Source organism: Hyla sarda, chromosome 12 (assembly GCF_029499605.1).
Source record: "Hyla sarda isolate aHylSar1 chromosome 12, aHylSar1.hap1, whole genome shotgun sequence".
NCBI classification, from domain to species: domain Eukaryota; kingdom Metazoa; phylum Chordata; class Amphibia; order Anura; family Hylidae; genus Hyla; species Hyla sarda.
In genome coordinates, this window is record NC_079200.1 from 5,272,152 (window position 1) to 5,296,577 (window position 24,426).

The 24,426-nt window shown below is 41.9% G+C and overlaps 1 protein-coding gene across 1 annotated transcript in view; it reads right to left on the reverse strand.

Annotated features, from left to right (window-relative positions):
- The window catches only part of LOC130296644 (fer-1-like protein 4), a 124,391-nt gene that overhangs the window by 58,049 nt on the left and 41,916 nt on the right, over positions 1-24,426 (reverse strand). The window contains exons 15-22 of the mRNA XM_056548396.1: positions 24,259-24,375; positions 22,788-22,940; positions 21,089-21,272; positions 16,604-16,728; positions 15,647-15,781; positions 13,871-14,071; positions 12,625-12,738; positions 12,313-12,474 (exon numbers count right to left, since the gene is read on the reverse strand). Coding sequence (XP_056404371.1) covers positions 12,313-12,474; positions 12,625-12,738; positions 13,871-14,071; positions 15,647-15,781; positions 16,604-16,728; positions 21,089-21,272; positions 22,788-22,940; positions 24,259-24,375 — 1,191 coding nt within the window. The remainder of the gene's footprint in view (positions 1-12,312; positions 12,475-12,624; positions 12,739-13,870; positions 14,072-15,646; positions 15,782-16,603; positions 16,729-21,088; positions 21,273-22,787; positions 22,941-24,258; positions 24,376-24,426) is intronic.

The window sequence follows — 24,426 nt, forward strand, 5'->3', positions numbered from 1 at the left end:
AAACACTAAGAGATACATAATACACGTACATAAACTACGAAATACATAATACACATACATAAACTACGAAATACATAATACACATACATAAACTACGAAATACATAATACACATACATAAACTACGAAATACATAATACACATACATAAACTACGAAATACATAATACACATACACAAACTACGAAATACATAAGACACATACATAAACTACGAAATACATAATACACATACATAAACTACAAAATATATAATACTCATACATAAACTACAAAATACATAATACACATACATAAACTACGAAATACATAATACTCATACATAAACTACAAAATACATAATACACATACATAAACTACGAAATACATAATACACATACATAAACTACGAAATACATAATACACATACATAAACTACGAAATACATAATACACATACATAAACTACGAAATACATAATACACATACATAAACTACAAAATACATAATACACGTACATAAACTACGAAATACATAATACACATACATAAACTAGAAAATACATAATACACATACATAAAACTACGAAATACATAATACACATACATAAACTGCGATATACATAATACACATACATAAACTACAAAATACATAATACACATACATAAAACTACGAAATACATAATACACATACATAAACTACGAAATACATAATACACATACATAAATTCCGAAATACATAATACACATACATAAAACTGCGATATACATAATACACATACATAAACACTAAGAGATACATAATACACGTACATAAACACTAAGAGATACATAATACACATACATAAACACTAAGAGATACATAATGCACATACATAAACACTAAGAGATACATAATACACATACATAAACACTAAGAGATATATAATACACATACATAAAACTACGATATACATAATACACATACATAAACACTAAGAGATACATAATACACGTACATAAACACTAAGAGGTACATAATACACATACATTAACACTAAGAGATACATAATACACGTACATAAACACTGAGAGATACATAATACACATACATAAACACTAAGAGATACATAATACACATACATAAACACTAAGAGATACATAATACACGTACATAAACACTAAGAGATACATAATACACATACATAAACACTAAGAGATACATAATACACGTACATAAACACTAAGAGATACATAATACACATACATAAACACTAAGAGATACATAATACACGTACATAAACACTAAGAGATACATAATACACGTACATAAACACTAAGAGATACATAATACACATACATAAACACTAAGAGGTACATAATACACATACATAATACACATACATAAACACTAAGAGATACATAATACACGTACATAAACACTAAGAGGTACATACTACACATACATAAACACTAAGAGATACATAATACACGTACATAAACACTGAGAGATACATAATACACATACATAAACACTAAGAGATACATAATACACATACATAAACACTAAGAGATACATAATACACGTACATAAACACTAAGAGATACATAATACACGTACATAAACACTAAGAGATACATAATACACGTACATAAACACTAAGAGATACATAATACACATACATAAACACTAAGAGATACATAATACACGTACATAAACACTAAGAGATACATAATACACGTACATAAACACTAAGAGATACATAATACACATACATAAACACTAAGACATACATAATACACATACATAAACACTAAGAGATACATAATACACGTACATAAACACTAAGAGATCCATAATACACATACATAAACACTAAGAGATACATAATACACATACATAAACACTAAGAGATACATAATACACATACATAAACACTAAGAGATACATAATACACATACATAAACACTAAGAGATACATAATACACATACATAAACACTAAGAGATACATAATACACATACATAAACACTAAGAGATACATAATACACATACATAAACACTAAGAGATACATAATACACATACATAAACACTAAGAGATACATAATACACGTACATAAACACTAAGAGATACATAATACACGTACATAAACACTAAGAGATACATAATACACATACATAAACACTAAGAGATACATAATACACATACATAAACACTAAGAGATACATAATACACATACATAAACACTAAGAGATACATAATACACATACATAAACACTAAGAGATACATAATACACATACATAAACACTAAGAGATACATAATACACGTACATAAACACTGAGAGATACATAATACACATACATAAACACTAAGAGATACATAATACACATACATAAACACTAAGAGATACATAATACACGTACATAAACACTAAGAGATACATAATACACATACATAAACACTAAGAGATACATAATACACGTACATAAACACTAAGAGATACATAATACACATACATAAACACTAAGAGATACATAATACACGTACATAAACACTAAGAGATACATAATACACGTACATAAACACTAAGAGATACATAATACACATACATAAACACTAAGAGGTACATAATACACATACATAATACACATACATAAACACTAAGAGATACATAATACACGTACATAAACACTAAGAGGTACATACTACACATACATAAACACTAAGAGATACATAATACACGTACATAAACACTGAGAGATACATAATACACATACATAAACACTAAGAGATACATAATACACATACATAAACACTAAGAGATACATAATACACGTACATAAACACTAAGAGATACATAATACACGTACATAAACACTAAGAGATACATAATACACGTACATAAACACTAAGAGATACATAATACACATACATAAACACTAAGAGATACATAATACACGTACATAAACACTAAGAGATACATAATACACGTACATAAACACTAAGAGATACATAATACACATACATAAACACTAAGAGATACATAATACACATACATAAACACTAAGAGATACATAATACACGTACATAAACACTAAGAGATCCATAATACACATACATAAACACTAAGAGATACATAATACACATACATAAACACTAAGAGATACATAATACACATACATAAACACTAAGAGATACATAATACACATACATAAACACTAAGAGATACATAATACACATACATAAACACTAAGAGATACATAATACACATACATAAACACTAAGAGATACATAATTCACATACATAAACACTAAGAGATACATAATACACATACATAAACACTAAGAGATACATAATACACGTACATAAACACTAAGAGATACATAATACACGTACATAAACACTAAGAGATACATAATACACATACATAAACACTAAGAGATACATAATACACATACATAAACACTAAGAGATACATAATACACATACATAAACACTAAGAGATACATAATACACATACATAAACACTAAGAGATACATAATACACATACATAAACACTAAGAGATACATAATACACATACATAAACACTAAGAGATACATAATACACGTACATAAACACTAAGAGATACATAATACACGTACATAAACACTAAGAGATACATAATACACATACATAAACACTAAAAGATACATAATACACGTACATAAACACTAAGAGATACATAATACACATACATAAACACTAAGAGATACATAATACACATACATAAACACTAAAAGATACATAATACACGTACATAAACACTAAGAGATACATAATACACGTACATAAACACTAAGAGATACATAATACACGTACATAAACACTAAGAGATACATAATACACATACATAAACACTAAGAGATACATAATACACATACATAAACACTAAGAGATACATAATACACATACATAAACACTAAGAGATACATAATACACATACATAAAACTACGATATACATAATACACATACATAAACACTAAGAGATACATAATACACATACATAAACACTAAGAGATACATAATACACATACATAAACACTAAGAGATACATAATACACATACATAAACACTAAGAGATACATAATACACATACATAAACACTAAGAGATACATAATACACATACATAAACACTAAGAGATACATAATACACGTACATAAACACTAAGAGATACATAATACACGTACATAAACACTTAGAGATACATAATACACGTACATAAACACTAAGAGATACATAATACACGTACATAAACACTAAGAGATACATAATACACATACATAAACACTAAGAGATACATAATACACGTACATAAACACTAAGAGATACATAATACACATACATAAACACTAAGAGATACATAATACACGTACATAAACACTAAGAGATACATAATACTCATACATAAACACTGAGAGATACATAATACACATTCATAAACACTAAGAGATACATAATACACGTACATAAACACTAAGAGATACATAATACACATACATAAACTACAAAATACATAAGACACATACATAAACACTAAGAGATACATAATACACATACATAAACACTAAGAGATACATAATACACATACATAAACACTAATAGATACATAATACACGTACATAAACACTAAGAGATACATAATACACGTACATAAACACTAAGAGATACATAATACACATACATAAACACTAAGAGATACATAATACACATACATAAACACTAAGAGATACATAATACACATACATAAACACTAAGAGATACATAATACACATACATGAACACTAAGAGATACATAATACACGTACATGAACACTAAGAGATACATAATACACGTACATAAACACTAAGAGATACATAATACACATACATAAACACTAAGAGATACATAATACACATACATAAACACTAAGAGATACATAATACACATACATGAACACTAAGAGATACATAATACACATACATAAACACTAAGAGATACATAATACACATACATAAACACTAAGAGATACATAATACACGTACATAAACACTAAGAGATACATAATACACATACATAAACACTAAGAGATACATAATACACATACATAAACACTAAGAGATACATAATACACATACATAAACACTAAGAGATACATAATACACATACATAAACACTAAGAGATACATAATACACATACATAAACACTAAGAGATACATAATACACATACATAAACACTAAGAGATACATAATACACGAACATAAACACTAAGAGATACATAATACACATACATAAACACTAAGAGATACATAATACACATACATAAACACTAAGAGATACATAATACACATACATAAACACTAAGAGATACATAATACACATACATAAACACTAAGAGATACATAATACACATACATAAACACTAAGAGATACATAATACACATACATAAACACTAAGAGATACATAATACACATACATAAACACTAAGAGATACATAATACACGTACATAAACACTAAGAGATACATAATACACATACATAAACACTAAGAGATACATAATACACATACATAAACATGTTACATGTAGGTTGTGGCATTTCTTTCTATATATTTTGGAACTACATATAGATAAGTCAGATACATTGTATTATTAGATTTAATAGCTGTTAAGTAAAAATATACATCCCACCACCATCACACAATGTAATCTAAACATACAATACAGTCATACAATCCGACCACCCACCCTAGATCACACCATTTTGTTTCATTTCCAAATTCCCTCTGCATCAAACTCCACATGTGCATTGTCCAACACAGTAATAGGGCCCACTATGTGCCCCCATATAGTAGTTAGGCCTCTTATGTCCCCCATAAAGCACTAGGCTCCCATACTGCCTCTTATAGAAGTTAGTCCCCATAGTGCCCCAACAGTAGCCCCCCCATACTGCCCCCATGTATCAGTAGGCCTACACACAGCCCCCATATAGCAGTAGGCCCCCCATACAGCCCCATATAGCAGTAGGCCCCCCATACTGCCCCCATATAGCAGTAGGCCCCCCATACTGCCCCATGTATCAGTAGGCCTACATAAAGCCCCCACATAGCAATAGGTCCCCCATACAGCCCCCATATAGCAATAGGCCCCCCATACTGCCTCCATAGAGCATAAGGCCCCCATATAGCAGTAGCTTCCACAAGAAATGATTACACATATTATATCACATGGATAGAAGCGTCCACCACTAACACTGAGTATTATACTAAGTGGTGTGAGTAACAAGGTTCCTCCTCCGTAGACTAGCTTTTCCGGCATTGGTTGGGCTGAGATCTTGGGACTTTGGAGGCCGGATCATTACCTTGTTTTATTTGTTATGTTCTTTAAACCCTTCCTGAACCATCTGATCCAACAGAACATCACCCAGAGCATCTTATTGCCGTAGGACCATAAACAACGAAAGTAGGTGCCTTATCTGATGGATGACGTTCTCCATAATGTGAGCGGCCCGTTGCGTGTGCGTCACTTACCTGGGGAAGAGGTGGCATCAGGATGCATTATGGGAAGACCAACCGGCAGGGGCAGTGTGATGGGCCATGTCCTGCTGGAGACCTTTTGTCCTGGCATCATGTGGAGGTTACTGGGACATGTACCACCTACCTAACCCTTGAACAGACCAAGTCCCCCTTCATGGCAGTGGGACCCTCTAATGGCCTTTATCAGCAGCAGAGACATGCACAGACATTTTGGGGGGCAGGGGCTTAGTTAGTAAAAAAAAAAAAAAAAAAAAGGGCACTTCTAATTAATCAATGTTTGTAAAAACCTTACAAACCTTGTTAACTCAACACGATTCCTGAGATAAGGAACCTCCGGCAGTCATGTCAGCTGAATGAGACCCGTATCACCCCACGGACGTCCCAATCAATGAGGACATTATAGGGCAGGACATGACAAAGAGATCAAGATGGTGACTCGGCCTCCAGATTCCCCAGATCTCATCCGATTGATCATCTGTGGGATCCGCTGGAGACACAAGTCCACTCCATGGAGGCCGCATCGCACACCCTACAGGACCTAGAGGATCTGCTGGAGACACAAGTCCCCTCTATGGAGGCCGCACCGAACACCCTACAGGACCTAGAGGATCTGCTGGAGACACAAGACCCCTCCATGGAGGCCGCACCGCACACCCTACAGGACCACTCCATGGAGGCCGCACCGCACCGCACACCCTACAGGACCTAGAGGATCTGCTGGAGACACAAGACCCCTCCATGGAGGCCGCACCGCACACCCTACAGGACCACTCCATGGAGGCCGCACCGCACACGCTACAGGACCACTCCATGGAGGTCGCACCGCACACCCTACAGGACCACTCCATGGAGGCCGCACCACACACCCTACAGGACCACTCCATGGAGGCCGCACCACACACCCTACAGGACCTAGAGGATCTGCTGGAGACACAGGTCCCCTCCATGGAGGCCGCACCGCACACCCTACAGGACCTAGAGGATCTGCTGGAGACACAAGTCCCCTCCATGGAGGCCGCACCGCACACCCTACAGGACCTAGAGGATCTGCTGGAGACACAAGACCCCTCCATGGAGGCCGCATCGCACACCCTACAGGACCACTCCATGGAGGCAGCACCGCACACCCTACAGGACCTAGAGGATCTGCTGGAGACACAGGTCCCCTCCATGGAGGCCGCACCGAACACCCTACAGGACCTAGAGGATCTGCTGGAAACACAAGTCCCCTCCATGGAGGCCGCACCGAACACCCTACAGGACCTAGAGGATCTGCAGGAAACACAAGTCCCCTCCATGGAGGCCGCACCGAACACCCTACAGGACCTAGAGGTTCTGCTGGAGACACAAGTCCCCTCCATGGAGGCCGCACCGCACACCCTACAGGACCGAGAGGATCTGCTGGAGACACAGGTCCCCTCCATAGAGGCCGCAACACACACCCTACGGGACCTAGAGGATCTGCTGGAGACACAAGACCCCTCCATGGAGGTCGCACCACACACCCTACAGGACAGAGAGGATCTGCTGGAGACACAAGACCCTTCCATGGAGGCCGCACCGCACACCCTACAGGACTGAGAGGATCTGCTGGAGACACAAGTCCCTTCCATGGAGGCCGCACCGCACACCCTACAGGACCGAGAGGATCTGCTGGAGACACAAGACCCTTCCATAGAGGCCGCACCGCGCACCCTACAGGACCTAGAGGATCTGCTGGAGACACAAGACCCCTCTATGGAGGCCGCACCGAACACCCTACAGGACCTAGAGGATCTGCTGGAGACACAAGTCCCCTCCATGGAGGCCGCACCGCACACCCTACAGGACCGAGAGGATCTGCTGGAGACACAGGTCCCCTCCATAGAGGCCGCAACACACACCCTACGGGACCTAGAGGATCTGCTGGAGACACAAGACCCCTCCATGGAGGTTGGACCACACACCCTAAAGGACAGAGAGGATCTGCTGGAGACACAAGACCCTTCCATGGAGGCCGCACCGCACACCCTACAGGACTGAGAGGATCTGCTGGAGACACAAGTCCCTTCCATGGAGGCCGCACCGCACACCTTACAGGACCGAGAGGATCTGCTGGAGACACAAGACCCTTCCATAGAGGCCGCACCGCACACCCTACAGGACCTAGAGGATCTGCTGGAGACACAAGACCCCTCTATGGAGGCCGCACCGAACACCCTACAGGACCTAAAGGATCTGCTGGAGACACAAGACCCCTCCATGGAGGCCGCACCGCACACCCTACAGGACCACTCCATGGAGGCCGCACCGCACACCCTACAGGACCTAGAGGATCTGCTGGAGACACAAGACCCCTCCATGGAGGCCGCACCGCACACCCTACAGGACCACTCCATGGAGGCCGCACCGCACACCCTACAGGACCACTCCATGGAGGCCGCACCGCACACCCTACAGGACCACTCCATGGAGGCCGCACCACACTCCCTACAGGACCACTCCATGGAGGCCGCACCGCACACCCTACAGGACCACTCCATGGAGGCCGCACCGCACACCCTACAGGACCACTCCATGGAGGCCGCACCACACACCCTACAGGACCTAGAGGATCTGCTGGAGACACAGGTCCCTTCCATGGAGGCCGCACACCCTACAGGACCTAGAGGATCTGCTGGAGACACAAGTCCCCTCCATGGAGGCCGCACCGCACACCCTACAGGACCTAGAGGATCTGCTGGAGACACAAGACCCCTCCATGGAGGCCGCATCGCACACCCTACAGGACCACTCCATGGAGGCAGCACCGCACACCCTACAGGACCTAGAGGATCTGCTGGAGACACAAGACCCCTCCATGGAGGCTGCACCGCACACCCTACAGGACCGAGAGGATCTGCTGGAGACACAGGTCCCCTCCATAGAGGCCGCAACACACACCCTACGGGACCTAGAGGATCTGCTGGAGACACAAGACCCCTCCATGGAGGTCGCACCACACACCCTACAGGACAGAGAGGATCTGCTGGAGACACAAGACCCTTCCATGGAGGCCGCACCGCACACCCTACAGGACTGAGAGGATCTGCTGGAGACACAAGTCCCTTCCATGGAGGTCGCACCACACACCCTACAGGACAGAGAGGATCTGCTGGAGACACAAGTCCCTTCCATGGAGGCCGCACCGCACACCCTACAGGACCGAGAGGATCTGCTGGAGACACAAGAACCTTAAATAGAGGCCGCACCGCACACCCTACAGGACCGAGAGGATCTGCTGGAGACACAAGAACCTTAAATAGAGGCCGCACCGCACACCCTACAGGACCGAGAGGATCTGCTGGAGACACAAGACCCTTCCATGGCGGCCGCACCACACACCCTATGGGACCTAGAGGATCTGCTGGAGACACAAGACCCCTCCATGGAGGCCGCACCGCACACCCTACAGGACCTAGAGGATCTGCTGGAGACACAAGACCCCTCCATGGAGGCCGCACCGAACACCATACAGGACCTAGAGGATCTGCTGGAGACACAAGACCCCTCCATGGAGACCGCACACCCTACAGGACCTAGAGGATCTGCTGGAGACACAGGTCCCCTCCATGGAGACCGCACACCCTACAGGACCTAGAGGATCTGCTGGAGACACAAGACCCCTCCATGGAGGCTGCACCGCACACCCTACAGGACCACTCCATGGAGGCAGCACTGCACACCCTACAGGACCACTCCATGGAGGCAGCACTGCACACCCTACAGGACCACTCCATGGAAGCCGCACCGCACACCCTACAGGACCTAGAGGATCTGCTGGAGACACAGGTCCCCTCCATGGAGGCCGCACCGCACACCCTACAGGACCTAGAGGATCTGCTGGAGACACAAGACCCCTCCATGGAGGCCGCACCGAACACCCTACAGGACCGAGAGGATCTGCTGGAGACACAAGACCCCTCCATGGAGGCCGCAACGCACACCCTACAGGACCTAGAGGATCTGCTGGAGACACAGGTCCACTCCATGGAGGCCGCACCGAACACCCTACAGGACCTAGAGGATCTGCTGGAGACACAGGTCCACTCCCTGGAGGCCGCACCGAACACCCTACAGGACCGAGAGGATCTGCTGCTGATACCACAAGAGGTCTATGAAGTCCAGGCCTGAATACATCACCCATTCACTCCCATAGCCAAAAAAGTATCTTATATTAATAAGTATAGCCAATCATGCACATACAAAAATACAAACTGAAACACACGTTCATATGTCATATTATGTGCCTACTTTAGGCTGCAACCCCTAGGGCAATGCTTCTCAACCATGGCTCCTCCAGCTGTTGCAAAACTACAACTCCCTTTATGCCTGGAGAGCCAAAGACTGTTGAGATAAGAGCGAGGCCATGATTTACCTTTAAGGGACAGTGTGGATCCTCTGGAGGAGCAGACAAGCCTTTGGCTGCCCGAGGATACTGCAAGGTATAGTTTAGCAACAACTGGAGGCACAATGGTTGGAAAACACCGTCCAAGGGTAAACATCCCAGGAGTACAAATACCACTTAAATTTATGACCCCTCTAAAACTTTTATTACATAGGTTAAAGTGACTTTATAACAAGATACACAGGGTATAGGTGAAAGGTCAGGGGGGGTGAGCTTGTTCTTAAAATCAGATTTTGCTGAAAATATTTGGGCGATTGCAATAGCTAGCGATGGCCGCTCTGGGGGCACACATATACCTCAGCTGCCGAACACTCAGTGACATCACCCTACAGCTAGGTGGCGACAATCTAGAATGGTGAGTAGAGACAATCTAGAATGGTGAGTAGAGACAATCTAGAATGGTGCGGGCGGCGGGGGTCATGACGTCACTGTCGCACCCCTTGTGACTTCACACCCCCGCCACCCGCTCCAAGTGTTCAAAACAAAATGTTCAGAATGCTAAGGCAGCGGAGTACCCCTTTAACTGTAATAAAAGCGAAATTTTAAAGGGGTACTCCAGTGGAAAACTTTTTTTTTTTTTTTTTTTTATCAACTGGTGCCAGAAAGTTAAACAGATTTGTAAATTACTTCTATTAAAAAAATCTTAATCCTTCCAGTATTTATTAGCTGCTGAATACTACAGAGGAAATTATTTTCTTTTTGGAGCACAGAGCTCTCTGCTGACATCACAAGCACAGTGCTCTCTGCTGACACCTCTGTCCAATTTAGGAACTGTCCAGAGCAGCATATGTTTCCTATGGGGATTTACTCCTACTCTGGACAGTTCTTAAAATGGACAGAGGTGTCAGCAGAGAGCACTGTGCTTGTGATGTCAGCAGAGAGCTCTGTGCTCCAAAAAGAAAATAATTTCCTCTGTAGTATTCAGCAGCTTATAAGTACTGGAAGGATTAAGATTTTTTTATAGAAGTAATTTACAAATCTGTTTAACTTTCTGGCTCCAGTTGATTAAAATAAAAAAGTTTTCCACCGGAGTACTCCTTTAAAGGTGATCATAAATGTGTCCCTTGGGTTATTTGTTGAGGTTTTGTTGCATTTTCATGACCCAGTGACATGAGATAAATAAATAAATAAATAAAATTAATTTATTAATACCGTAACTCTAAGTAAATCTAAACAAATAAACAAATAAATAAAATGAATAAATACATGTATTAATCTAAATAAATACATTAATTAATTATTGATACATCTAAATAAATAAATTAATTCATCTAAATTAATAAATAAATAAAATAAATTAATAAATATAAATAAATCAAATAATATATATAAAATAATAAATTCTATAATATTATTGTGTCACTCACCACGTCTACACATTTCACCAGTTCCGTAAAATTGGGGAACTCCTTGTAGCTCAGGATGATCTCAGACTCCACCAGTTTCCCGGCACATTCGATCCGCACTTGAGGCTGCTCCACTTCAAACAGGTTGATCCGGCGTAAATCTCGCAGTCCCCAGAAAAGAATCTGAAGGTAAATACACACAAATAATTTATAGCCTTACCGAAATGTCTATAGCGCCAATGTTTGTTTTATTTACTAACCTTTCAGGGTTTTTTTTTGTTTGTTTGTTTTTTGCTCAAACCAAATATAATTATAAAAAATAATAATCTTTACCTCTATTCTGAATTCCTTGAGGACTGGTCGAATTCCTTCTGGAATGATGTATCGCTCCATTGTTTCATCCAAAAACTCGGGTTCTTGTGGTTTTACATATTTCGGTATTGCTGGCTGCAGTGATTTAATAAAAAAATAAAAAAAATAAATAAAAGTTTTTGTATGGCATAGGTAGGCCTCACCGTGGTCTCCTAATTATAGACCTCTCCATCTGTTGCAAAACTATAACCCCCAGAATGCCAAAGGCCTGTCTGCCTCCTCCAGGGGATCTATACTGTCCCTAAAAGGTAAATCCAAGTTTCCCTCTCATCTCAGCAGCCTTTGGCTGTCTGGGTATGCTGGGCATTGTAGTTTTGCAACAGCTGGAGGTCCGCAGTTTGGAGACCACTGGCATATGACAACTATTTTTTTTTTATATAAATCTGTGGGAGGAAAAGTTGCTGTAAATCCCCTTATTATATACACACACACATATATATATATATATATATATATATATATATATATATATATACTCTGAATATTCTGCTTGAAATACTATCCTGCATATATCATTTTTTATTATTCATCGGGGCTAATGGAGCATATGCCTTGATGACGCATGCTCCTAGAGTGAAACATGTCGGTAGGGCACATGTCTAATGCCCTTTTACTGCAGCGGTTGCTGAGATGAGAGGAAAGCCTTGATTTATCTTTGAGACTTCGGGCGCATTCACACTATGGAATTTCTGTGGGAAGAAATTCTGCTGGGAAATTCAGGTGCAACAGCCTCCTGTTGTATTCAATGGGATTCTGCTACTCTGTGCACACTGCAGAATTTTATATTTCGAATTCCTGAAGGAGTTTATTATTTTGGCAGAATCCACTTGGAATATACATTTCCGTCACTGGTGATGGCGCAGGTGTGAGCGGTTCTAGCTCTGACTGAATCAGTCATCGCCTGCTATGCCTGAAATTTTTCCAGGTGGATGTTCCATAGTGTGGATGTATCGTAAGTGTTGGTCCTCTGGAGGAGGCAGACAGGCTCATAGATTGCAGTTACACAGATCAAGCTCTCCTCTCTCCTGGACATAGCACTAGCTAAACCCCGCCCACACTTCCTGTGCTCTGTCCTAGTCTTTCTGTTACTAGAGAATGACTGAGCCAAACTGAATCATGTCTTAAATTTTTTAGGCACAGATATCTACATGAGGAATAACATGTAAAGGCTTCCTCTGCTTGTCTGGTCGGTTCTGTGCACACTTACCTCTCTCATATACGTTCTGTTCTCCATTTCTATGAGTTCAAATACAGCTATCAGCTCCCCGGCAGGTATGTTACCCCTCACAATATCAAAGAACTGCAAGGGTGGTTGGGTGTATTTAGGAACCTCGTCGTCATTATCCTCATCTTCTAACAATGTTACGATCGGAGTGGCAAAGGCATGACCCAAAAAGTCAGGGGCCCCCTACAATGTGCAGAAACGTTATCTTCTACAGATTTCTTGTTATGGAAAACATCTATTTATTGTTCAATTTTTTTCTGATAGTAATTTTTTCTTTGATTCATTTTTTTGTACATTATTATGGGTGCGGCCATCTTGCTGCTTTGTTTTTTTCCACAATTTTTTTTTCTGTCCCCATAGGAGACTATTACCTGTAATTTTTATCAGTGCTCCATTACTACAGCCTGCCATAGAACAGCATTAGTGTTATCAGTGCTCTATTACTACAGCCTGCCATAGAACCACATTGATCAGTGTTATCAGTGCTCCATTACTACAGCCTGCCTTAGAACAGCATTGAGCAGTGTTATCAGTGCTCTATTACTACAGCCTGCCATAGAACAGCATTGATCAGTGTTATCGGCGCTCCATTACTACAGCCTGCCATAGAACAGCATTGATCAGTGCTACTGGCGCTCCATTTCTACAGCCTGTCATAGAACAGTATTGATCAGTGTTATAAGCGCTGCATTACTACAGCCTGCCATAGAACAGCATTGATCAGTGTTATCAGCGCTCCATTACTACAGCCTGCCATAGAACAGTATTGATCAGTGTTATAAGTGCTCCATTACTACAGCCTGCCATAGAACAGCATTGATCAGTGTTATCAGCGTTCCATTACTACAGCCTGCCATAGAACAGCATTGATCAGTGTTATCGGCGCTCCATTTCTACAGCCTGCCATAGAACAGTATTGATCAGTGTTATAAGCGCTCCATTACTACAGCCTGCCATAGAACAGCATTGATCAGTGTTATAAGCGCTCCATTACTACAGCCTGCCATAGAACAGCATTGATCAGTGTTATCAGCACTCCATTACTACAGCCTACCATAGAACAGCATTGATCAGTGTTATCGGCGCTCCATTTCTACAGCCTGCCATAGAACAGCATTGATCAGTGTTATCGGCGCTCCATTTCTACAGCCTGCCATAGAACAGCATTGATCAGTGTTATCAGTGCTCCATTACTACAGCCTGCCATAGAACAGCATTGATCAGTGTTATAAGCGCTCCATTACTACAGCCTGCCATAGAACAGCATTGATTAGTGCTCGGCACTCTGCTTATATAGGCTGCCGATCAGACAGCACAGAGGCACGTAAAAACCATCTGGCCAGCATTTCAGTTGATCGGGACACCTTGGTTGACCCGTAGAGGTCCTGATAGGCCCCCTTAAACCAGCACCAGTAATTTCTACTTTTAGATTCTGCAATAAACTTTGATCGCAGGATCTAAAGGGTTAATGCCAGACATAGCAGCCGTTACCATTTATTAAGTGAGCCCAGCTCCGGCGCTCTGTTCACAGACTGTTAACACTTCATGGCGTAAATAAGCGCCATAGGGTGGGAAAGGGTTAACAGAGCACCAGCTCAATCAAGATGGCCACACATATAATAATGTACCCCAAAAACTAAGTAAAGAGAACATTACTATAAAAAAATAAAACCATTCAGAAACCATAAAATCCTGTTCTAATCAGTAAAAAAAAAAAAAACTGTAAAAATAACCATAATCCAAGTAGAATTTACTTACGAATTTATCTTGGTCATAAATATTAATGATGATGTTTGGAGGGTCGCTCTTCAGGGCTTCCTTATTCCCATCTATGAGGAGATTGTCATAGATCAGTAATTCATTCCACTTTGGCGCCAGAGTCTCGTTGATGACCTGAAGAAGATTAAGACAGGACTGAAACGGTCTATACAAAATTCTCTAGTTAAAGGGGCACTCCAGTGGGGGCCCACTTGGGCAATCACTGGTAATTAGCTCAGCGGGCCGTACGGTTCAGCATGAGGAGGCCATCTCAGGGAGAGGGGGCCATTGTTATAAACCCTTATATCTCAAGAATGGGAGGACGGATCAACAACCAATAAAAAGTTGTGTGGTCGGGGCAGTTTTTGGGGCATTGATTCTTATTTAAATAAAGTTTAATGCAAATAGTCAACAATGCACGGCCCGTACTCCAAAACCAATTGAAGAAAAACAAGATGGTAAAATACGACATAGTAAAATCAGAGAAACATACGGACAGACGTGTTTCAAGTCCCGTGATCTTAGTCATGGTTTTATATGTGACTCTTTGTTATATGACCCTTGTGTGAATACATTATAGTGGGGCATATTAAAGGGGTACTCCTACACATCTTATCTCCTATCCAAAGAATAGGGGATAAAATGTCTGATGGTGTGATCTCTGTGAAGCGGCGAGTTGTGATGTCACGGCCACGCCCCTCGTGATGTCATGCCACGCCCCCTCAATGCAAGTCTATGGGGGGGCATGGCTCATAAGGGGCCCCCCGCCATCCGCACCCAGATTACGGAACAAAATGTTCCGAACACTGGGGTAGCGGAGTACCCCTTAAATAATGGGCACATACAATTGTATACAGTGGCATTTGTTCTTATATTAGGGCCCATGTAGAGTCATACGTGATGATACGTATAGTTATTATACGATATCGCCACAACATATACGACATTTATTCTCACCTGAGTAGTCTGAACTAAGTTGCCAAAAACAATTTTGGCGAATGGGTCGGACAAACCGTTGTCATCAGCAGGAAGAATGCTGCGTGCCTGGTAAATGTGCGCTCGCAACTGGAAATAGCGGTAATCTGGAAGGGAGAAAAGTCTACTTGATTACAACACAAAATAAACAACTGAAGACAGATATCACAGCAAGTTTAAAAAAAATTCATAAATTAAAAAAATGCTTTCAGAAATTAGAATTTCAATTTTCATAAATTTGTTCTATTTACTTGATGGTTTGGAGTAGACTTGAGCGAACTGACTCTGTGGGCCTGACAAACTTTCAAGAAAAGTTTGGTTTGAGGCAAACAGGTTAACCCTGGACTGATAATGAAATAAACCTCAAAACACGTGTAAGGGTGCGTTCACACGCCCACCTGTCCCCGTTTTTTTTATCCCCGTTTCGATTCCGTTCTTGCAGGCTGTAAACGGATTAAAAATGGTTTAAAAAAAATCCCATTCATGTCAATGAGATTATTTTTTATAATCCGTTTACATCCGTTTGTACCCGTCTGAGCTCATTTCCGTTTTTTTTGACGGCAGACAAAACGGCACATGCAGTATTTTTTCTTCTGTCAAAAAAAACGGAAGAAAAAACAGATACAGTATATTTAACATTGAAGTCTATGGACAACAGATGAGCCTTTACCCCTTGGGGACGGAGGGTTTTTCTGTTTTTGCACTTTAATTTTTTCCTCCTTACAGTTTAAAAATCATAACCCTTTCAATTTTGCACCTAAAAATCCATATGATGCTTATTTTTTGCGCCACCAATTCTACTTTGTAATGACATCAGTCATTTTACAAAAAAATCCACGGCAAAATGGAAAAAAAAATCATTGTGGGACAAAATTTATGAAAAAACTCAATTTTTGTAACTTTTGGGGGCTTCTGTTTCTACACAGTAAATTTTTTGTTAAAAATGTCACCATTATCTTTATTTTGTAGGTCCATACGGTTAAAATGATCCCCTACTTATATAGGTTTGATTTTGTCGCACTTCTGGAAAACATCATAACTACATGCAGGAAAATGTATACGTTTAAAATTGTCATCTTCTGACCCCTATAACTTTTTTATTTTTCCGTGTATGGGCGGTATGAGGGCTGATTTTTTGTGCTGTGATCTGAAGTTTTTAGCGGTACCATTTTTGTATTGATTGGACTTTTTGATCGCTTTTTATAAATTTTTTCATTATATAAAAAGTGCCCAAAAATACGCTACATTGGACTTTGGATTTTTTTGCGCGTACGCCATTGATTACGCGGTACGCGGTTTAATTAATTATACATTTTTATAATTTGGACATTTTCAGACGCGGCGATACCACATATGTTTATTTTTATTTACACAGTTTTTTTTTGTTAATGGGAAAAGGGGGTGATTCAAACTTTTATTAGGAAAGGGGTTAAATGATCTTTTTTCACTTTTTTTTCACTTTTTTTTTTTGCAATGTTATAGCTCCCATAGGGGACTATAAAACTGCACACACTGATCATTGTTATCCCATATGGGGCTATAACACTGCACACACTAATCTCTTACACTGATCATTGTTATCCCATAGGGGGCTATAACACTGCACACACTGATCATTGTTATTCCATAGGAGGCTATAACACTGCACACACTGATCTCTTATACTGATCATTATTATCCCATAGGGGTCTATAACACTGCACACACTGATCTTTTATATTGATCAATGGTTTCTCATAGGAAACCATTGATCAATGATTCTGCCGCTTGACTGCTCATGCCTGGATCTCAGGCACTGAGCAGTCATTTGGCGATCAGACAGCGAAGAGGAAGGTAGGGGACCCTCCTGCTGTCCTACAGCTGTTCGGGATGCCGATCCCGAACAGCCCACTGAGCTAGCCGGGAGCAGTTTACTTTCATTTTAGACGCAGCGTTCAACTTTGAACACCACGTCTAAAGGGTTAATAGCGTGTGGTACTGCTACCAGTGCCGCGCACTATTAGCCATGTTATGACGTGTGGCCCCGCGTTATAGAAAGGGAGTGGGCGGAGGGCATACAGGTACGCCCTCCGTCCCCAACAGGTTAATGTAATCCATTTGCATCCACTTTTTCAATCCGTTTTTTGAACCGTTTTTACTTCTGAGCATGCTCAGAACAAAAAAAAAGGTTTTTGGTTTATTAACTGAACAATAACAGATACAAACGGATACAAACGGATAACATCCGTTTGCATCCATTATTGTCCTTTTTTTTAAAGTCTGTTTTTATTTTTGACAGGAGAAGAACGGGATGGGTCTAGATGGCCGTGTGAATGCAGCCTTAAACACTGCCTAAAATTCTCTCTTTTTGGGAGGAGCAACAGTTTTTATGTCTGGCAAGTGAAGACACAATGGATTTTTCCAAGCGTTCCAAAAATTCTCCCAAAAGGTGACCAAAAATAGTGAGGAGGAAATAACTTTTGTAGTAGTGGGACTTGTAATACACAGCAAGCAGTGGTGGACTGGTGGGTGGTATAGTAGCCATCGGACAGCAGACAGTGGTGGACTGGTGGGAGTTGTAGTAGCCATTGGACAGCAGGAGGTGGCAGACAGGTGGGAGTGTTAGCAGCCAGTGGACAGCAAGCAGTGGTGGACTTGTGGGAGTTGTAGTATGCATCGGACAGCAGGAGGTGGCAGACAGGTGGGAGTGTTAGTAGCCAGTGGACAGCAGGCAGTGGTGGACTTGTGGGAGTAGTAGTAGCCAGTGGACAGCAGGAGGTGACAGACAGGTGGGAATGTTAGTAGCCAGTGAACAGCAGGCAGTGGTGGACTGGTGGGAGTAGTAGTAGCCAGTGGACAGCAGGAGGTGACAGACAGGTGGGAATGTTAGTAGCCAGTGGACAGCAGGAGGTGTGTTACGCCAAGCGCTCCGGGTCCCTGCTCCTCCCCGGAGCGCTCGCGGCGTTCCTCTCTCTGCAGCGCCCCGGTCAGACCCGCTGACCGGGAGCGCTGCACTGACGCTCGCGAATCGCATCCCAAGTCACTGGCCTGTCCCGGCCCCCGGCTGTCATGTCCTGGCGCGCGCGGCTCTGCTCCTTAGGGCGAGCGCGCGCCAGCTCTCTAAGATTTAAAGGGCCAGTGCACCAATGATTGGTGTCTGGCCCAATTAGCCTAATTAGCTTCCACCTGCTCCCTGGCTATAATACCTCACTTCCCCTGCACTCCCTTGCCGGATCTTGTTGCCTTGTGCCAGTGAAAGCGTTTAGTGTTGTCCAAAGCCTGTGTTCCAGATCTTCTGCTATCCACATTGACTACGAACCTTGCCGCCTGCCCCGACCTTCTGCTACGTCTGACCTTGCCTCTGCCTAGTCCTTCTGTCCCACGCCTTCTCAGCAGTCAGCGAGGTTGAGCCGTTGCCGGTGGATACGACCTGGTTGCTACCGCCGCTGCAAGACCATCCCGCTTTGCGGCGGGCTCTGGTGAATACCAGTAGCATCTTAGAACCGGTCCACCGACACGGTCCACGCCAATCCCTCGCTGACACAGAGGATCCACATCCATCTAGCCAAATCGTGACAAGGTGACAGACAGGTGGGAATGTTAGTAGTCAGTGAACAGCAGGCAGTGGTGGACTGGTGGGAGTAGTAGTAGCCAGTGGACAGCAGGAGGTGACAGACAGGTGGGAATGTTAGTAGCCAGTGAACAGCAGGCAGTGGTGGACTGGTGGGAGTTTTCAGTGGCCGCGGATAGGACAACAGGCTTTTAATGCATATGTGTATTTATGTTAAACCCAGGTAGAAGGACAATATAAAAATGATACTAAAAAAAATATATGTAACTTGGCTTACAATGTGTATTACATGTTCCCTATACAATCTTTTAATGCTTATTTATGTTAAAATACATGTCAGCCCACTGCTTTGCTCAGATTGATTTGTATTGTAATGTAATTTACAATTTTATGGGCTCATTCTGCAGTCAGACAGCTGGGATCTGTAGTGCACTGCTCAGCTTGCTTTGTATTCAATAAAGGATTTCTGGGTTCCCGTGTACTGTTCTAGCTTTGTTTGGTTCCATTCACACCACCTCCGGCTATTGGTAGACGGCAGTGCCGACTTTCTGTTTTTCTTGATGAACAGTGTTCCCTCCAAGATGGTGGCCGTAATGCTCTGCCTAAAATTTTATCAACCCCCTAAACCCACCCCTATGCTGTCTCCTGATTGGCCTGGGAGCTGTATGCCACATAATGCAAACAATGATTGGATAACCTTTGGTCATGTGATCTGGCTGATAGCTGCAGGTATGCTGGGCTACCCTGAATTCATCTCAGTGTTCCCAGTAGTTCCGTCTTTCATTCAGGTACCAATACGCCATGTGTCCCTCATCCCTTCTGCTAATAATAGCCATAACTTTTATGTGACCCCTAGTTGGCCCTATACCTCGTCCTGTTATGATTAGTTGTACTTTATACTGCATTTTCTCTCTTACCATCCCTTCGGAGCAGAACTGGTGGATTGGGGGTGGGAGATTCCACCAGCTGGCCATCTCTCTCATAGAGGAGCTTGTAATCTTCGGGTAGATCTGCTGTGCTGTTTTTCGCGTACTTAGTCACGCCGAGCCACAGGTAGATTTCAGCTTTTGCAAAGATTTCTCCGTTGTACGATCCTGGGATCTAAACATAGTTAGAGTAGTAGATTATAAAAAGTTCTACATAATCCCCACATGTTTTACATGTTTCCCAAACTAGACTACAACTCCCAGCATGCCAGAACAGACAAAGGCTGCTAAAATGAGAGGAAAGCCTTGATTTACCTTGCAGGAACAGTGTGGATCCTCTGCGGGAGGCAGACAGGCTTTTGGCTTGGAGTTCTACTTTTGCAATTGTTGGAAGCACATTGGTTGGGAAACACTGGTCTAAAGGCATAAATCTATCTTATAATGAACTACTAGAAAATGTTGTTTATTTAAAATAGGTATTCAAGTTTTCTTTTAGTTTCTTAGTTGGTTAGAGCTTTATTTGCCTGATACAGAGCTCCAAATCCTCTGCATTTCCTAGATTTAAAAGGTAACAGTTTGTCTGCTTGAATCCACCACAAGAGGGTGCACAGGAGCTTAATGCAGCCTGTTTAATTGAATTCAATGTACACATGTATGCATTCTTCTCATGAGCTCCCTCTAGTGGTGGCCACTGGTGGCTAGAATGTGGTTGTTTTTTCTAAGGCTAGCTTCACACTACGATTTTCAGTCTGTGTCAAAAATCTGACATGCTGAGAAAATGACCAGATCATAGTCACTAGCAGACTACGATCGGGTCCGCAGCCCCATAATAGTTAATGGCTCCGTATCTGCCAGTACCTGTCCGTGCACAGATACGATTTCAGGCGATTTGAGCTTCCGAAATCGTATCTGTGCATCGGAAGGTCAAATTGTGGTGTGAAGCCAGCCTTAGTCTTAAACTAAAAAAAAAATAAAACAGAGCTACGGTCACTATAAATGCAGCTAATTCTTTAAAGGGAAACTCTGATGTTGGCAGGATACTTTGTAGCCCTGAGACTGGTCTGCTGCTAAAATGAACAGGATGCGGATTTGCCGAAAGTCCTATGCAAGTTTGTGGGACTTCTGGCAAATCTGCATCCTGCTTGCTTTAGTTACTGGCAGAACATTTTGTTCTGAACGCTGGGTGCGGGCTGCGGGGGTCGTGATGTCCCGGCCACTCCCCGTCAATGCAAGTCTATGGGAGGGGGCGTGGTAGCGACCCCCGCAGCTCGCACTCACTGTTTCTGAACCAAATGTTCTGAACGCTGGGGCAGTGGAGTACCCTTTTAAAAATGTATCCGGTCACCAGACCAACTTCAGCGATGCACTTTAAAGGGAATGTATCACCTAAAAAAAAATTTCTAATTTGTTTCTATTTTCTGATTATTTCCTTTTTTTTTTTGTACATTATTTTGGGGGTGACCATTTGCCTGAGCTGTTTTTATCAGCATTTAGAGATATACTTTACAGCAAGCCCCCTGGCAAGAATAAGAAACGTGTCTGGGTACTCTCTGTGGCTTGTACTGAGGTAATTCTACAGGAAGGGGGAGGCTGATCTGTGAGTAACATCTATTATATGCACCTCTGGGAGTTGCAGTTTTACAACATCTGGTGGTCCACAGTTTGGAGACCACTGGTCTATATTATTCACCTTGAAGTAGACGGTAGAGATCTTGCCACAGTCCTTCCCTTTCTCCTCTTCCACCACAGAGTAGAGGATGTTTTGCGCTGGGATTCTGGTGTACGCCAATCTCTTGTTATTGCTGAACATCCATATGAGGATGTCTGGAAGAGTGCACTGCGGCTGGAAACAAAGAAATGATATCATATGTATGTGTCCTCCTCCCGTTAGTGCCTCCTTCACATGACACCACACCCTCTCCTGTGTAAGCACCGCCCATTCAACGAGCACAGCGGAGAAGGCCAAAAAGTCACATGACGAAAATGTTTCCTTTGCTAATAATAATGCACCCTTTTGCCCTTTTTTCCCAGTATTCTTTATTGTGATAAATGCCTACCTTAACCCCTTAAAGGGGTACTCCCCCCCCTAGACATCTTATCCCCTATCCACGCCCCTTCCCATAGACTTACATTGAGGGGGCGTGGCTGTGACATCACGTGTGGGGCGTGGTCATGATGTCACAAGCCTCAGTCATCCGGCAAGGAGTGAAGTTTGCTCTGTGCACCAGATGTCTGGGGTGCCCCAGCCGAGATTACGGGGTCCCCAGTGGTGGGACCCCCACAAACAGACATCTTATCCCCTATCCATTGGATAAGATGTCTAGGGGCGGAGTACCCCTTTAAGGACCAGGTCAATAATAATTTTTGCATTTTCCCTCCCCCCCATCGCATTCTAATAGCCATAAGACTTTTGCTTTTTCACCGACAGAGCCATAGTAGGCTTAAAGGGGTATTCCAAGAAAAAACTTTTTTTTATATATCAACTGGCTGCAGAAAGTTAAACATATTTGCTAATTATTCTATTAAAATATCTTTGTCCTTCCAATAATTATCAGCTGCTGAAGTTGAGTTGTTCTTTTCTGTCTGGCAACAGTGCTCTCTGCTGACATCTCTGCTTGTCTCAGGAACTGCACAGAGTAGAAGAGGTTTGCTATGGGGATTTGCTTCTTCTCTGGACAGTTCCCGAGACACGTGTCATCAGAGAGCCAGACAGAAAAGAACAACTCAACTTCAGCAGCTCATAACTACTGAAAGGATTAAGATTTTTTCATAGAAGTAATTTACAAATCTGTTTAATTTTCTGGAGCCAGTTGATATATATATATAAAAAAGTTTTTTCCTGGATAACCCCTTTCATTTACAAATGTACACTCATATGTTCAGTCTACACCAGTGTTTCCCAACTAATGTGCTTCCAGCTGTTGCAGAACTACAACTCCCAGCATGCAAGGACAGTCTAAGACTGCTGAGATGTGAGGGAAGCCTTGATTTACTTTTTAAAGGACAGTGTGGATCCTCTGGAGGAGGCAGACAGGCTTTCGGCTGTCCAGGCAGTTTTGCAACAGCTTTAGACACACTCTTTAAAAAACACTGGTCTACACCAAAGGTTCGAATAGTTTAACGCCAGTTCACACTCCTAACTATTTAAGGGCAATTCTTACCATTTTAGCCATGAATCGAACTTTTGCTAGACTTTTCTTTGCCTCAATAATCTTTTCCTTCACATTTTGCTTGGTCAGTCTCCTGCTGGCTCTCAGGGACTGTTTTGCACACATGATCTATAAAGAGATATCAGGTTAGATGGGAATATGTATTTAAATATAAAACTT